The following is a 17715-nucleotide window of genomic DNA, read 5'->3' on the forward strand; positions in this document are numbered from 1 at the left end:
TTTTTTATAAACGAAGACTAAATGAAATCAGAAACTCGGGAAATGATGCATGAGTTAATACCGAATTTGTGATTTCTACAATCTTAGTCAAATGAACCTGTTAAAAAAATATCCCGTCGAATTGGTAGGAAGCTGCTTTTGGAATGGGCAACCAGAATCAAACTTAGTTATATTTTTGACATTCATAAGTGCTTGTAAAGGCCTAAATGAATGAAATAAATGACTTTGCCTTTTTTTTAAATTAAATCCTTACCGCAGACTTTGTATTTTTAAGACTTAATTACAATATCGTCGTCTTGGCCTCACAAACTTCTGTCTACTGACTGCTGAGCTTAAGACTATGATAACATCCTCGTTTTTGGGAAGTCGGTTAAAGTATTATGTTGGCATTATCGCTGCCTATCCTATAAGTTCGTGTGTATCACGTAATTCATTTGGTCCTTGCGTGCAGCAGCGGCGTTTGGTCTGTTATTATAGCGGGCAAGGACTACCGATAATTTGCGCACTAGAGATGGGAAAGTGTATCGATATTGCGATTTAAGGTGGATTTTTAAACACTAGGATATAACGCCATGTTAGGACTAAATAGGTACAAAATAAGAGCCAGTATAAGTGAAATAAGGAAAATAGAAAACCATTCTATGGAAACATGCACTAACGCAAAAAACAGTCTAAAGTGTGCTAGCGTAAGTTTTAACATAATTTTAGTAGCGATTTATTATTAGAAAAATCTTGCTGCGCTGACCCCAAATAAAAAAAATGGAATAAGGACAGAAAAATGATGACGTTGGTCATGATTTATACAAAAAAGATATACAGCACTAATAATTCACTTTACTTAAGCACACCTAACAAGTACTAATGCCACAATAATTAACAAATAGTAACATCGATAAATCCCACTAATCTATCGATAAAAACACATCACTTTAACGTAATAGCGGTAGGCGTAGCTTACCGTAGCTTGTGGCTCGCTATTCCTAACTCGTCTTAATACATCTATTACATTATTAACTCGGTAGCAACAAGATGCTTCTTATTATATTGCCAGGATATATATTCTTGTGTAGCTATGTTTTCCGACTTCGTAATCATAAAGGTTTTATATTTTAGCATTCATTTTAGCAGAAACTATTGATTTTAATCCTGACTTTAATTTATGAAGGTACAAATTAAAATCAGAAAGAGTTTTTAATGTCAGGATCGCTGTCACTCCTCACCGATTTTCTCGAAATATATACATATAGAGAGTTGCTACCTAATTGCTACCAGGAGGAATTTGGTAGGAATTGGCTTCGATCATATAAATGGATTAAAATCTAAATATTACACTACTTATTCGGTGATTGTGTGAACTGACATAGTTAGCTCTCGTATTCCTTTTGAAGGAATCCACCAGAAATCACTTTAATAGTGCAGTTATTTCAAAAAATCTTGCAGATTGTGAAAGGCTTTGGCTGATATCTTTTCATATCTTTTTAACGTTCAAAATGTGCTGATTTTGATGTTTTGCACAGCTTCATTATGATTTTGTTAAAGGTAACAATTTCAAAAGTTCGTTCGTCCAACGATTTACCATACCTCCGGCTATCGGCGCCAAAAACGCAGACACCCCATAAGAAAATATTTAACATAAAAACATCGGCCATCGCCCTACCTGGGGTTGAAAAATAGGGGCGGCAGGGTGGCGGAAACTCCTAATGGTAGTTTGTCACGAACCACCCCAAATTACCACCACATTTTCAAGTTCCTAGAAATATATGGTAGTGTATGGATTTTTGCGTCTACAAACATTATGGTATGTTGTGGGCTTAACGGGGCAACACGCTATTCGTGATTTAGGCTACAATTACTGGAAGCCTGTAAAAGGGTTTGTTATGTAATTTTTCTGTTGTATAGCTTGATTGTGGTTTGGGTTGATTATCAGCGTTTTTAGTTGTAAATTGAAGTTAAGGGCTTTGAGAGTATGTGTGGATTCATTGACTTTATTGGCTATATTCAATAATAAACTTCGCCTTGAGGACACATTGAACTTTTGTCCGTTTCACCTGTCAATTAAATTCGTAGAATTGTGATGATAGCGTTATGTATATATTGAAACATACCTACCTAATGCTTTACATGTTGAGTCGGAGCAAAAGAAATATATTTTCTTTAAGATAGTTTTGCACCTTGGGCAAGGGCAGTTCGCTTCGTTACTGCACTGTAAAGCTAAATAGGTATTTAGCTTTACAGTGCAGTAACGAAGCGCTGCTTGAATGAAAGAAAATGACACCAAACAAAGTTTATTTTAAAACAAATAATTAGATTAACATGGCATCCCCTAACAGCTTTTTGTTAACCTATTTCCAAAAAACAGTAGCCTAGTAAACAAACCACAACTACCCTACCGTTTTACCATGTAAATACATATTTCCGAAATCTAATCGACATCCATTTCGCGAGTGCATTACATGCAAAAGCTACCCCAACCTCGGTAATGGGTTGTTTCCTGGCAACCCCACCCTACCAGACTTGCCACTGACTGGCACCAAAATTGTGCAAACTTATGCAATGTTACGTGTTTCGTTCGGAAAGTTTGCCAAACCATTATTTTCTTGATAGCTCGAGAATTTTCCGACGAAACTGTAGACCGTACCTTTGGGTTCTATCCCCTATGGACGCTTTTATGGTTTATATAATAGGTACTTTATAGGCATTGTAAAATGGGTTTGGCGAGTTATATAGCTTTTTAGGGTTGGTGTTTCAGTTCTTTGTTTTATGAAGTTATGGAGATATTAGGTACTAGCTTTTGCCCGCAACTTCGTTCGCGTGGAATAGTGACTACCAGCAGATTTTTGATTTGACCAATAGATGGCGCTATATGTCCGGAATAATTTTTTTTTTTTTTTGTAATAAAAACTATCCTATGTCCTTTCTCAAGTTTCAAACTATGTCTGTACCAAATTTCACACAAATCGGTTCAGTAGTTTAGGCGTGAAGAAAAGACAGACAGACAGACAGAAAGACAGACAGACAGACAGACAGAGTTACTTTCGCATTTATAATATTAGTTTGGATATCGTGTGGTCTAGTAACTTGTTCCTATGTATGTAGGTTTTACTTTATATGGTACAGTCTCACATGATTTTGCAGTTAATTGGCCCATTTATATTCTATTGTATGTTAGAAACGAAACAGACAGTCTTAATTATAAAGTTTAACTTTTTTGTAATAACGCCAATAAGGTCAACGTCCGTTTTTCCGCAACAACTGTTTACTTTGAAATTAGTATTCAATTATGTATTTTAATTAACATCAGTTTTTAATAATCATGTTGCATTGGCCTTTATTAATCGTAGGTTAATTTCACTGCGAAGCTTAAACCAAAAGTTACAAAAGTAGACAATTATCTATGTATATCTAAATGGCATTACCTATCATCTACTAAGATTTCTTAAGGTTCAATTAACAACAGAATTTCATCCATTACAGGTGATAACCATGGAAGGTTCATCATCAGACTACAGTGATGAGGAGGTGGGAGTCCTAGCGCGGGGTCAGAAGCTGTGGGTGCGAGGAGTGAGGTCGCACACCACTTGTGCTGACATCGTGAGGGCATTGCAAGACGCTCCTGAAGGTGAGGACTTTAGAAGCTTTCTTTCTGGTCTTTGGAGATGTTTCGAAAATTCGTAATGTTTGAGGTATCAAGCTTTTACGAATTGGTACCTACTGATTTGGTGATCAATAGGTTGAAATCGCCTCATGTTGATTATGGTTCATTTAAAGGATTGAAAGTTTTTTTGGAAGAAAATATCATTATTAACTTTTTATTATTTGATATTCGTATCATTAGTATTAGGTAAGTCGTGGTAGCCTAGTGGACAAAGAACCAACCTCTCGAGTATGAGGACGCGGGTTCGATTCCTGGTCAGGCAAGTACCGATGCAACTTTTCTAAGATTGTATGTACTTTCTAAGTATATCTTAGACACCAATGACTGTGTTTCGGATGGCACGTTAAACTGTAGGTCCCGGCTGTCATTGAACATCTTTGGCAGTCGTTACGGGTAGTCAGAAGCCAGTACCTAAGTCTGACACCAGTCTAACCAAGGGGTATCGGGTTGCCCGGGTAACTGGGCTGAGGAGGTCAGATAGGCAGTCGCTTCTTGTAAAGCATTGGTACTCAGCTGAATCCGGTTAGACTGGAAGCCGACCCCAACATAGTTTGGGAAAAAGGCTCGGCATTAGTATTAGGTACATTAACATACATGGGTACAACATACCTATTACATTGACTTTAGAGGACTACTTCTTATGTTGATGTTAGTCCTGGTACCTCAACATCTTTTGATTTTGTAAATTTTTGTGCTCATAATCCGACATCTTTTTATGTAGCCTTCATACAATAGGCATAGTTTATGTTTTTTCCACCTAAAAAATCATGAGGAAACTTAGAAATCACCGATTTGAACTCCAAATTATCGCGAGATTCCTTCTAACTTACAACACCAATGTTTTCCTCACAGCTGGAGGTGGTGTCAGCGAACAAGGCCAGTGGGTGCTGGCTGAGAGGTGGCGAGGAGTAGAAAGGCCACTACCACCTGACGTTCCAGTACTCCATGTCCTCGCCGCTTGGGGAGACGCTAGGCATGAGGTTGGTAACTCCCTTTTACTTAGGGTGTGTCTACACGGGGCATGTAGCTGGAGCAAGTTAACATGCGCAAGTGGCAAGTGACAAGAGCACGCGGGTGGGTACTTCGCTTTGGGACATGCGCGAGTCGCTGCACCCGCATGTTTTTGAAATGCACAAGCTAATTGGACCGTGTAGGTACATGCACCCTTACTCCATTCTTAGCATTAGGGAAGGTTCATATCTGACTTTAACATACGCCAAACAGACAAATGTACAATAAAGCATTCAATGATTCACACCTAACCGACAATCCGTTAGTGAGTCGACCGTCAGATATGAACCTACCCTTATTCCACAGGTTCGCAGTTAAAATAAGTAGGTTCTAGTTAATAGTTATGTTTGGAAAGCGTTCTTTGATTTCTAGTAAAATACCTACTATATTTTATTTGTCGCACTATGTATGGATCTGACAGGAGATACAGAGATTAACTCCAAGATTTGCTCTCCCAAAATTATGGAATGTGTTTATCGATTAGAACTTATAGTTGCTTATTTTTCACTTATGTTACTCATCAGATCCTTTCCTCTTGTTAAACTCACCTTTTTTCTTGCTTCAGGTACGCTTAGCCCTTCGTCGCGTCTCCTCTGGGGGTGAAGATGACTCTGGTCGTGACAGTGACGGGGGAAGCAGAGGTGGGGCGAGGCGACGGAGAAGGCGGGGCATGCGAGCAGCCACGCCCCCTCCACGAGCCAGGAGTGAGGACCCAGCAGCCAGGCTCGTGTCGGTCATACAGCATCAGAGCAGAACTATACACCAACAGCTTGATAAGTTAAGGTAAGCAATAGACTCCAAAATTAAATTCACATAATTCTTATCGACGTCTACTATCAAATACATAACAATACTAAATCAAGTTATTTTGTAGGTACAATAAGCTTCTATAGAATTTGCAACATGCGAATAACTTCTAAACACCTAGATGCCATTAAAATTATTGAAATGAAAGTCTGATATAATTCTCATCTTCCATTGCAGAGAACAAGAAAAACTCATCGACCACCTAGAAGACCAGACCCACAAAAACCGCATGGAGAAGCATGGCACGAACTACCTGCTGGAATCCTACCTACGAGACCTGGGCAGGTGCAGCGAGGTCAACGACAGTCAAGCTGGGAACAGCGACAGTGGAGTAGGAGTAGGCAGTGGAACCCCACCCAGACGACATACGAAACACAAGTCCAGACGAGAACGACACTTAATGAGAGAACACTACTTCACAAAAGAACTCACAGACATCTGCCAAGTAAACTCCGAAAGACTCATGCAAACGCAAAACGACACTGACTCTGAAGCATCAGCCGACGAACTATCAAGAATAAGGGAAGAAATCGAAATGTTAGAAAAGCTAGCGATAATAAACAAAAGACTACACCGCGAAGAAGAATTGGTAGTGAGACTAACAGCGAAGGTCAAAAGGTATATGGATGAGAATAAAGCTAACAGTTGTGAGAATGTTTCACAAGTAACGATGCTGCTTGATAAAATTGAGCAGGAGTTAATGAGTACGGCTAAAGAGATGCAAGATAACGCTGTGGAATTGGCAAAAGCTGACAATGAAATAGAACACAGAATGAAACTTCTTGATGAATTGACATTGGAGTTAGAAGAAGAGGAATTGCAGAATTCTATTTTAGAGAGACAGTTAAATGAAGCGTCGAGTCGTCAGCCCATTTTACTCCAAGACAGTTACGTACCTGTTTTAGACCAAACTAACTTAGACCAACCTTTCAATTGTGGGACCACGGGATATGTCCTAGATACGTTGGTATGACATAGGTTTAAAATCGGAATTATTGTCCCAAAGATATTATTTTCAAATTACCATATTGTTGTAACTAGTTGTAAGATTATTTTGGAAATGTTAATGAGAGAAGTACATACAAAAATTGGAGATGACGAAGAAAATTAGAGGCATAATGTAAAACATTTTTGTTTTGAAACAAAATGAAACCCGATCAAAACGGAGAATGTTGTACTGAAATTAATAAGTTAAATAAAACATAAATTGCAATCTTTACTTTATTTAAGTGTTTAGATTAATTTACCTATACATATTTACACGCATGTATCTGATATTTTATATTGTTATATTTAAGGTACAACGACAATAAGTGGTGCTACTTACCTACCTAATGTAAACCAAAATTAGGACTCTTAATATAAGAATATTTTTAAAGAAGCTAATTTTTATTTACTATCATCATCTTTTGAACTAATATGGGAGTTTCTTTTCCCAATTCCTTCAAATAAAATACATGATAGACATAAAAAGTTGTATTAGGATTCCTTACCAACTGCAGCATACCTATTATAGTTTGCAATCACCTGCTGAGACTTTTTACAAATATGTTAGGGTCGGCTTCCAGTCTACCCGGATGCAGTTGAGTAGGTACCTACCAGTATTTTACAAGGAGCGACTGCCTATCTGACCTCCTCAACCCAGTTACCTATATTAAGACCCAAATTTAGATCTCCGAAATAATCCCTTACTTTAGATTAAATGGTGCTAACTTAAACCACAGTTAGTGTTTGTTATTTAATAAGTAATGATACTTATATTTAATTCGAATACCAAATATGTATAAAAACCACCAATCACAATACGTTTTAATATTTAGTCTAGTCAGATTTATTAACGACACAAAATTTGCCTTTCCATAAACGCAGAATAAGTTATTACTTTTATAACAGGCCAAAACCAAAATGATTGACATACTAAACAGCTTCAGATGTCAGAATTTCATCTTGTTTATTTTAATAAGAATAAATAATTTATGGCTATTAAAAAAAACTCAATTTTGAAGTTTTGGTTATCCAATTTTGAACAATAGCTACCTTGAACTGATCAATATTATTTTCTGTGAACCATCCCAATCTAGTTGTTAAAAAGTATAAGATTATAACAATGTTTATATAAGTGTACATATTGCAAAATATACAACGATTATAAATATGAATTTGTTTTATTTACAAAGGTTTTGTCACTTTTTAAGTGACCTGCGTGCTTGTCGCCTGATAATAACATGTACAGTAAACTGCATATTAGTGGTAACTGTCATGCACCTTAACTCAATAGTAATAAGTACGATTTTACCATAAAACTATTACCACTGACCTGAAGTTGACTGTACCTACGCTCACATTTGAATTATATATTGTCATGGTCGATTTTTTAAGTTCTTTTCAAGAACTTCATCTCCGAAGAAAATTATTGTACTTACCTACAGCAAAATATATAAATAAAACTAGCAAATTGTAGACAAGAGTTTTCGGGTCTTTCCATAAATATTTTTTAATCTTTAGTTCTGTAATAAGAAACCAACGGAAGAAAAAAAATACAGTTTTGCTTAGCTTAATCTGTCCTTTATGCATAATTCGTATGGAGCTTATGCTCCATATTATATAAAAATTAAATGTTGGTATAAACCAACATTTAATTTTTAATTGTAAAAGGCATAGGAAGGATAAAGAAATCCGTTTAAATATCTAGTGCCTTCAATGGAAGAGAATTTTAAATGAAACAAAATAATAATTAAAGCAAAAGATTTATTGAATATATAGAAAAAAATAATAAAATGCGACCGTTTCCGTTAATTTTGCCTTGGCCAGTGCTAAGGTAAAATACTTCAGTAGGATTTCAATTTACACCACGTTTAGTTTTTCATGGCTTCTTAACTAAGAAACATTGTAATGAGGGTTTTCTGGAACGGTGAACGAGAGATGGCAGCACTATTGCGACAGGTCCAACGAACTGTCAAAATACATACTCGAATCGTAGTTCTCTGCATATTTTTTTGGTTTTATTTACTTTTTAATTACATAATTTAGACATACTGCTTCCTAAAATGCCATAGTTGTGGAGTGTGTAATAAAAATGCCATAGAGTGGAGAAAACAAGGGGGCATAATTTCCCTACGGGAGATCAATCGCGATGGCAACAGTGGCTCGTTGTAATTCAATTTACAACAACAAATAAATCAATAATTTTGACGTCTACACAGCGCCCTCTGGTGGCAGAAACCCCTCAGTAACCAAGCAATAGTGGCGATGAATACTCATTCTTTCTCAGAGAAGAGGCCTGTGTCCAGGACAAAAAAAGGCTGATGATGCATGAATGGGTTTCCACAAGATCCTACGCTAAAATCAGACTTAACACTGGCCAAGGCAAATCTTTAAGTGACGTAAAAGAAGGGAGATGCTGAATGACAGCTCGTTTAAAGATGGCGACAGCTGGGTTGCCATGGTAACGGTGACAGTTGATCTCGTCGGCCATGGTCACATCAGTGCCGTCTTCACCTTTGAGACGTTCCTCGTTTACTCCGTGTCCATTGCCACCTGAAATATGAAAAAAAAAACTGCTGTAGACATGTTTTTTTTTACCTAATAGTGAGAACGCATGTAGTGCGAATTTTAAGGGTAGGTTTTTTTAAAGTAAAATGGGGGAATGAAACGATTTTGAAAGTACGGAATAAATATAATTAGCAAAGTGCACAGATGTTTTTTTACATATTCAGATAAAAATGTCAGCTTGAACATCGTATTTGTAAAAAAAATCTTATTATGAGATTAGTAATTAAGTTACACAATGCATTCATTACTATTGCCTGAATCTTATTAACAATAAACGATTCGTTTTGCTAAAGGTTGCTTAAGGATGGTAACTTTTTGTAATTTATGTACCCAATACCTGCAAGCCATACATAAATATAAAACAATAATTGTTTAAAGTGGGCATCTTTGACAGTCAGATACCAAAAAGTCTGACAACCAGTCTTACCAAGGGGTATTGGGTTGCCTTTGTAACTGGGTTGAAGAAGTCAAGTAGGCAATCGCTCCTTGTAAAACATTAGTACTCAGCTGTATCCAGTTAGACTGGAAGCCGTCCCCACATTATTGTGCATATGGCTAGGCAGATGCTGAGATAATATTTAGAGGGACAGCGCATAGGTAAATCAACTTGTAATGTTAGAAATACACTCACAAGCAAATATACGTCAATATTAATTAACAGGCGTGGTAGAGACTATTATAACACTTGGAGTTTCGCAATTGGGGCTCACTTCTTCCACATTCATTCCACTACCATTATCCGGCTTGATTATGACAATCGGCAAGTCTTCAACGTCGGGAGCTAGCGCCCACTTTCTATACAAACTTTTGGCCATATCTAGAGTAGAAGATAATGATCTAGTTGTTCCAAGATAATAATTGGTCCAGGTGGTAACAAATGGTACTTCCACATCAGACGTCACGACTCGACGCGTAGCTTTTTCATTAAAATCTTCACCATTCTGCTTCGCTTTCAATGCAGCACTTAGAAAAGTTGACCATCTAAAATAGTAGTAGTATTTTAGTAAGTCATCCCACTGTTTGCATGCGTAGTCAGAAATCTCTCCGTTTGGTCCCCATAAGGTAATCTGGTTGCGCGCGTTTAGTTCGTACAAATCAGCTTCATCTGAGCTATTTCCTAAACTTCTGGCCTTTTGGAACCATTTATAAGCCGAAAAATGTTCATTTTCATTTAGTATACTCCCCATATCGCTAAGCGCATCGAGGAATCGCTTGATGGACGCGTCGAATATGAAAGTATTCGTGAGTCTGTCATTGACGACGTTCACATAAAGTTGTTCCACTCTGTATTGAAGTGCTTGGCGCGTCACGTCGACAACATCATACCAAAAACCATCAGAGCTACAATTGTCATCGTCAATGTAGACTAGGTGCCTAAACGCCTCGAATAAATCGTAGCTTCTGTACCAAGCCCAGGGTTTTAATTTAAAGCTAGGCCTTCTAGTGACGACGTACTTGCCCCTCACTCGGTTGATTCCGTTAAAACTGTAAACACTTTTGAGCAAATACTTCCAAGCTTCGGCAGCCGACTTGCAACCATATCGTCGCTCCGCATAGTCAGCGACCCACGCGTCAAGGTCTCGCACGGGGGATTGTCGCCAGGCGGACTCCAACATTAAGTCATAAACCACATAATTCTGGTTGATGCCTTCAGGCGTGAGACCTATGCCGATCATAGTGCTATTCGTCTGCAGCCTCGCCTCGTAAACGTTTTTGTTTATAGTCACCATGTTGCCAAACATGCCAAGTGTGCCTCCGAAGTTGTGCAGCATGCACCAGATGAAAGGTTGTCCGAAATACATTTGATACAGATCATACTGAGGCCACTGCTCTGACTGGAGGTCCAGTATAAGCATCCTACCATTTGGTACAGAAGTAATAAAAGCTTCCACTCTCTTTAAAGGCCAAAAAAGAGGAGTGTCAACAAACATCCAATTTTGAAGAAGCCATACTGCGTCTTGATCAAATTCCAAAATAGTCTTGTAAATTTGTTTCGCTGTCTCTTGAACGAATGGCGTTGAAAATTGTGACACTTTGACTTCGTTAAAAGGATCAGCTGTGTATATGTGACTTGGGGGCACGTCTCTGGTGATTTCTTTCAAAAACATTTTTCCTATGGCCGTAAACAAAGGATCAAATGGATCGAGGAAAAAGTCGCAGCAGTATGTACTATCGAATTTGTTCCACTGATCTACTCTATAATAAGTGCTATTGGGATAATATTTCGGCAATGACACTGGAACGTGACCGTTGAAAGCAGGCAAAACGTAAATAATTCCAAGATTACGCATTCTCTTGATGATGTCATTTTGAATTTCCGTTTGTTTCTCATGCCAGGACTTTGGCAAGGGGCCTCCCCAGCCGTGAACGTTGCCCATTCGCAGCCAAGACAAGAATGCTGGGCCAGTGAAGTGTTTATCTATTTCTTCCTGTGTCATTCCGATCTGCTGGTAGACTCGCGACCAGGCAGCCTCCTGAGCTACGGGGGCCAGAGCCAGGTTGATGCCATTGAGGGCCATCCACTCCACATGCGCCCTCCAGTCATAGATGTTCCACCAAACGAAGCTATAGGACGCGGTACAAACATTTTGGTAGTATCTGAATCTGTCATTAGCGATTACCACTTCATTGACCTCGGGCAGCGGATCTGGTATCCTGACGTTCTTGGTCTGCCATTCCACCTGACTCTTGCAGTACTTCTTCAGGTAATAGTTGAAACCCCAGACAGCAGCCACTCCTGTGCTCGCTTTAATGTTGAGTTGCCCTCCGCGCGTTTTTATATGGAACGAATCTTTTTTGTTGACGAATAAAGACGGATCTATTTCGACCGTTACTTGTTGCAAATATCCTCTGATAACTTCTAAGGCTGCTTGTTCTTGGACCTCAGGGGGTGCGACGGTCTGTAGTTTCGTTGGGTCTAAATGTTCTAGGTTGAGAGACGCCGCGAGTGCACATAGTGAGAGCGTAAATACAGTGGACCGCCACATGACGCTACCGGAGTCCTACTGTGCTCGGCAAAAGCAGTTGTTTAATCTTATTGTACATGTAGCACTTTTAGTACAATATTGTGATAGTTACGAAACTCCCAGATTTATGTTACTCCGCGGTACTCAGGTTATTTTTTTAAATATTTGTTAAATTATTGTGCAATAAAAAAGATAAGTAATAATAAAATATATAAAGCAAATTAATAATTATTTTAATATTTTCCGATTGAATGTTCAGATGACAAAAATAAACGTCATGAGATGACATTGCGACTATTCAAAAAGTTTTATTAAAAAACAATTTTTTTTTTTTTTTCCCAAATTTAAATTGAAATTCCAGTGATAATATTCTGTCAAATGTATATATTTTTCATTGAAATATTTTTTCTGATACCCAGAGTTGCACCATTTAACCATAATAATAACCAAAACTATAACCAGTCGTATACTTAACGCCCATTGGTGAAATCGGCGATTTGACAACCGAAAATTATTGTCTGAATATAAAAATGAATAAAAGTTAAATAGAAGTTTTACGAATGGCCTTATTTTGTATTGTGACTACGACATGGAGTGAGTTTAAATTGACCCTCGACTGGTGTCATTTGATAACGGATGGGCAATTTGTAACAAGTACCTAAGCATTTCTTATCGCTTTCTTATTTACTAACAAGTTTATGGCCCGGGTTCGCTTATCTATTATACATTGTTTTTGTACATTAATATATTAAATACAGTAGGCATGATGCCTTCAAAATAAGTAGATAAATAATAAATACTCGTCTTTCTTTTGTTATCATTGGAAATAGCTTTTTAACTACTCTTTCAAAGCAAATAATATTAGGTCATAGTTTAAAAACGATAGCAACAAAATGCAAACCTATCTCTCAGTAACTCTATTTCATCTGCCTATATAACGCCTTCCCAAAGTATTTTACTGTCGGCTTCCAGTCTCACCGGATAAAATTGAGTACCAGTGTTTTACAGAGTGACTGTCATAACACTAGGAAGTGATGAAAAGAGGCGTTTTTTGGAGTGCTGTATTAAGTATGTACCTATTAATGTGAAAAAGTGCGAATCTAAATAGTCTTTGTTTAATATTTTTGATTTCGACTGTACCTAACAGTCGACCTCCTTAACCTAGGTATCCGTGCAACCTGATACCCTCTAGATGAGATCATGTCTTTTATTAACTACATTCATGATAGCAGTTACAATTTTAGGGGAAGAACCGAGCATAGACAGTGGACGGTAAGGTGAGACCATGTCTTTTATTACCTACATTTATGATAAGTTACAATTTTAGGGGAAGAACCGAGCATAGATCGTGGACGGTTTAGGTTCATTATTGCATGATTTCATGTCTACTTGATTCCAAAGATTGGTACAACACTAATAGCATAAACTATTGTTACTTTGTCACCCGAAAAGTTCACATTCTGATGAACTTTTAGAGTGATATAGCTTTAGTATCTGAATATTCAGGAGACTAATTTAAATCCAGCTAAATTAAACAATGCCTTATTTCATTTATCTGGATATACTACCCTATTTGCAGTACATAAGCTATTTTACTGTAAAGTTTATGTTCAACCTTAAGCCCAAGTTCTCCGATAACATGAATATCAGTTTTCTTACTGTTCACTATGAATTTTTACGTTCAACTTTCAAAGTAAGCAGTTGTTTTAAGAAAAACAGATGTTTATATTGACAGTGCAATTGGGACCTTAAAAGGCTAAACAGGGGCCCGATTCTCCTAAGTTAATAATGTCAAAATCGAATAGAAATTGAATCGCAATAATACGATCGCAATAGCAGTTTTAACCATATCGGGCATTCTGTTACTAATATAATGTATAAGACCAATCGTATTCCAACGACATTCGATTGGTTTGCGATATTTTGGTAGTTTGCTCTACAGTCATATTGCAATCGTAAATCATTTGTAGACAAAATGATTTATTATTGAATGACAGGAAAGGATAAAAACGTTTATTTCAAAGCGGAATGCCACATTCGCTTCAATCGTAATTGAGTCGGGATTGGATCTCAGTCGAACGTGAATCGTATGTCGCTTAAGTAAAATTAGGAAAATCGGGCCCCAGAAGGTTGTTTTAAAAATTCTGACGTTAATAGACTTACCGCGGCCTGTGGCTCGTCCCCCGGCGCGTCGCGGTCGCGGTCAGCGGGTGCTCCGGCATCGCCCGTCGCGCTGGCACCGCCACCCCTCCTCTCCTCACCTTCCACGAGGGTCAGGAACCGAGCCAGTTCCTCCTCATCAGCTATACGGAGAGGCGTCTTCGGCCCAACGATTGCTATTGACACGTTCTGTAACCAGATGTCATAATAATTATTGTAACCACGTTAAACTGTAGGTCCCGGCTGTCATAGAACATCATTGGCAGTCATTACGGGTAGTCGGAAGCCAGTAAGTCTGAGACCAGTCCAACCAAGGGTTATTAGGTTGCCCGGGTAACTGGGTTGAGGGGGTCAGATAGGGTAGTCGCTCCTTGTAAAGCACTGGTACTCAGCTACATCCGGTTAGACTGGAAGCTACACCAACATAGTTGGGAAAAAGGCTCGAAGGATGAGGATGATATGTGAAGTTAGACTATAAGCATTTAAGGTAAACATGCACAGAAAAGTGTCGTGGACATATTACAATTATTGTTCACGTTCAATTTTTGACCGTTTGCTAAAACAAGATGATAACAAAAACAATTGCATGCTAAATGTGGTAAAAGTCTCGCACACTATCGGAATCTGGCCATCTGATTGTCTCCTTGGTACAAATTATTAATTGTAAATACAGGCAACCCCTAAATTCAAAATTAATAAACATAAGTATAATAACATTCCATTGGACCTTAACAAATAGGATAATTGTATATTTAAACTAGCTGATCCCGCGAACTTCGTATCCTTTAAACCTTCCCTGGACCTGTACAAACATTTTAGAACCAAAATTAGCTAAATCGGTCCAGCCAATCTCGAGTTTTAGTGAGTCTAACGAACAGCAATTCATTTTTATATATAAGATTGTATATTATGGGCAATGATATTGTAATGACAAGAAAAAAAAAATATGAAAAAAGTAAATTATCCCACACAGAGCCAATGTTTAAAATATACAGAAACTTTACCTTAGTGTTAAGATCCACTTCATTAGGCAGAGTATCTCTCAAAGCACGTAAGCCATGTGCCACCAACTCCTGAAGGTCACAGTCCATGAAGCTAGACAGGTGCTTCTCAAGGTACGTCCGAGCTGATTGGGACCGAGCACCGATGGCCATAGCACGACAGTCGAAGAAGTTCGCTGAGGGACACGTTTGGTAGATGTGGGGTCCTTGGTCCTGGAATTGGATGTTATTTTTTTTAAAGGTTTACATGTCATTTTTTGTCAGTTATAGTACAGTGAAGAAAACATAATGAAAAATAGATATGTGATCTTCACTTTATATAAATAAAGTGACAATGCTAAGTATGTGGCGAAAAACTGGTCATCTAAAATTTGTAACTGTCTGCCATCATCATGCCAAGAAGAGTTAAGATTACCTATCAAAAAGTCATCTTATCTCTTCTTAATATCAAAATGTGTGAATTCTAGATATTGCCTGCAAAATCAAATAAAATCGCCACCTTACCTTACCATAACCATGCCATGGGTTCAGATACTTTAGTTACAAATTAACTACGTGCTTTGCTACATAGAGTGAAGACCTTTGAACTTTTGAGTTTTGAAATATACATGTCTAAACTACATAGTCAGACTTCATACCTTAACCTTCCCAATCGCATCTCTCCTTCCCTCTATGTTTTGCAGTTAGAGAACCCAACTCTGGGTAAAGCACATTTGTACATAACATCTCAGTTTTGTGTGTGTATTAAATGTTTTTGTGTACAATAAGAAGTAATAAAGTGAGGTTATACTTACATCATAACCAGCGACCAACAGTCCAACGCCAAGCGGTCTCTTATCGTATCTCTGCGTACAGATCTGCATCTTATTGCCAACTAGACCAATCAGTCTGCCGACCGGCATCGGTGCGTCGTGAGCGTACTGGTGATTAAGGCACTCGGTGCGCATGAAACGGCTGAAATTAGAACAATGATGTTGTATAGTTGTTTCAGTTAATTTCAATTTTCATATATTGAAAAATGTTGGATTTATTCTAAAAGGATTGTGTAGATGATTATCTGTCTAGCTTTTTCCTCAGTAACACACTTTTTCAGTGAAATACTACAGTTTACCTATAACTTTGGCCAACACAAAGATTAGTTAAATTAAAACAACTGTTTACTATGAATGTTCACATTGGGTAACAAAGTAAGCTAAAGTTACAGTAAGTTGTCTTAGTAATAATAGATGTTTATGTTATTGGTATTCTTACTGAGTAACTTCAACTTCATGCAAAGGCCTCTTAAATTAATAATTACCTCAACATTCTAGCATCAGCAGTCAATCCAGAGATAGAGATACCAATATGTTCATCAATAGGGATAATTTTCTTCTGATACGCCGACAGTTCACTCACAGCCCTTTTCAAAGCTATCAGAACGGCAAACTGTCTGTTCTTCAAGCCTACAGTTGCTGAACCCAGTTTGACAGCTTCCATAGCATATTCCACTTGGTGGAGACGACCCTGGGGGCTCCAGACTGTGACGTCACTGTCATACTGGTTCCTGAACTGTAAAGAGGTTTGTGCATTTAGTATGTAAGTTGGCTGTATGGTGATTTCTTTTGCCTACATTTGAAATTTTAAAATTAGAATGGCCATCTTTTGGTCAGATTTAGTGGGAAGTAAATAGACGTAAATGTATACGTAAAAAGATGTAGACGTAAACAGTAAATATTAAATGTGACCAACGGTAAATGCTTTAGTTATAATATGCATTTAGGGTTATGATTTCAAAGGATCAAGAAATACGCTATAAATAAGTGAAGCTATAGATTTTTAGACTGAACATATATACAAAAAGGTCAAGGAAACATGAAATCACGTTACAGTTTACAACAAAACGCCTAGCCATTAAAACACTTCGTGAAGCCGCAATGACGGAGCATAATCGACCTCTTCTATGATTAAATCTTTTAAAATTATCCCAAATCTTCAACGAAATTAATTTGCTGATAAAACAACAATTGCTTACCATGTTGAAAGTAACTATTTACTGTAAAATTCACAAATAATTGAGTTTTATTTGCAACAAACGAAGCCGACGATGACTATGAAATTAGAAATGTCAAATTAAATTGTCATCAAAAACTGTCAAACTTGCAAATAATCTTTTAGCTATGGTTAGTGTTTTTAGTCTATGGTTTATATAATATTTCCTTTTTGTTATATTATTTATTCGCTACTTTATAACAATTAATATTTGTATATAACTAAAATGAATAATAATACGCTGAACTTGGTGAGTATGAAATATACGTATCTGCCACGCTTGGTGTGTGATTGTGCATCAAGATGTCGCTATATCATTTTCTAAAGGTCAGAACAGATGGCGCTACTAGTCGCTACATTTTGTGTTATAGGATTTTATTTTATTGTAGGTACCTACAGTTGAGAGTCCAAAGATAAACAGAAAATCTGTTTTAGGTCATTGGCTGTCGAAATTAGTTCAAGAAAAATTAGGTATACTCAAATTGTAGCATTCGAATGGGTAGGTACGAAACATCGAGGAAATGCACATTGATTC

General features: G+C 37.5%; 3 protein-coding genes across 4 annotated transcripts in view; 1 reads left to right on the forward strand and 2 right to left on the reverse strand.

Moving 5' to 3' along the window:
* LOC124635651 (ras association domain-containing protein 10) overlaps positions 1 to 6848 on the forward strand; it is a 142452-nt gene extending 135604 nt beyond the window's left edge. For both annotated transcript variants that reach the window (XM_047171588.1, XM_047171587.1), the window contains 4 exons: positions 3475 to 3619; positions 4508 to 4635; positions 5232 to 5449; positions 5651 to 6848. In XM_047171588.1, the coding sequence (XP_047027544.1) occupies positions 3484 to 3619; positions 4508 to 4635; positions 5232 to 5449; positions 5651 to 6446 (1278 nt within the window). In that variant the 5' untranslated portion in view covers positions 3475 to 3483 and the 3' untranslated portion in view covers positions 6447 to 6848. The remainder of the gene's footprint in view (positions 1 to 3474; positions 3620 to 4507; positions 4636 to 5231; positions 5450 to 5650) is intronic.
* Positions 6849 to 8207: 1359 nt separating this feature from the next.
* Positions 8208 to 17297, reverse strand: LOC124635860 (proteasome subunit alpha type-1-like). Its single transcript, XM_047171808.1, has 6 exons — positions 17164 to 17297; positions 16450 to 16700; positions 15947 to 16106; positions 15156 to 15365; positions 14155 to 14340; positions 8208 to 9010 (listed from the first exon to the last, which is right to left on the reverse strand). The coding sequence occupies exons 1-6, from the start codon at positions 17164 to 17166 to the stop codon at positions 8990 to 8992; spliced, it is 831 nt and encodes a 276-aa protein (XP_047027764.1). The 5' UTR covers positions 17167 to 17297; the 3' UTR covers positions 8208 to 8989.
* On the reverse strand, positions 9412 to 12114 carry LOC124635859 (alpha-N-acetylglucosaminidase). Its single transcript, XM_047171807.1, has one exon. The coding sequence runs from the start codon at positions 12010 to 12012 to the stop codon at positions 9676 to 9678; it is 2337 nt and encodes a 778-aa protein (XP_047027763.1). The 5' UTR covers positions 12013 to 12114; the 3' UTR covers positions 9412 to 9675.
* Positions 17298 to 17715: the final 418 nt, after the last annotated feature.

Source organism: Helicoverpa zea, chromosome 13, assembly GCF_022581195.2.
Source record: "Helicoverpa zea isolate HzStark_Cry1AcR chromosome 13, ilHelZeax1.1, whole genome shotgun sequence".
NCBI classification, from domain to species: domain Eukaryota; kingdom Metazoa; phylum Arthropoda; class Insecta; order Lepidoptera; family Noctuidae; genus Helicoverpa; species Helicoverpa zea.

Bases quoted from the DNA above. Each gene is read 5' to 3' on its own strand.
- LOC124635860 (XM_047171808.1), bottom strand. The intron at 14,341-15,155 runs GTAAAGTTTCTG...ATCTGGTTACAG, and splicing joins AAGTGGATCTTAACACTAAG to AACGTGTCAATAGCAATCGT. The intron at 9,011-14,154 runs GTAAGTCTATTA...TTCATATTTCAG, and splicing joins GGGACGAGCCACAGGCCGCG to GTGGCAATGGACACGGAGTA.
- LOC124635859 (XM_047171807.1), bottom strand. From the start codon at position 12,012: ATGTGGCGGTCCACTGTATTTACGCTCTCACTATGTGCACTCGCGGCG.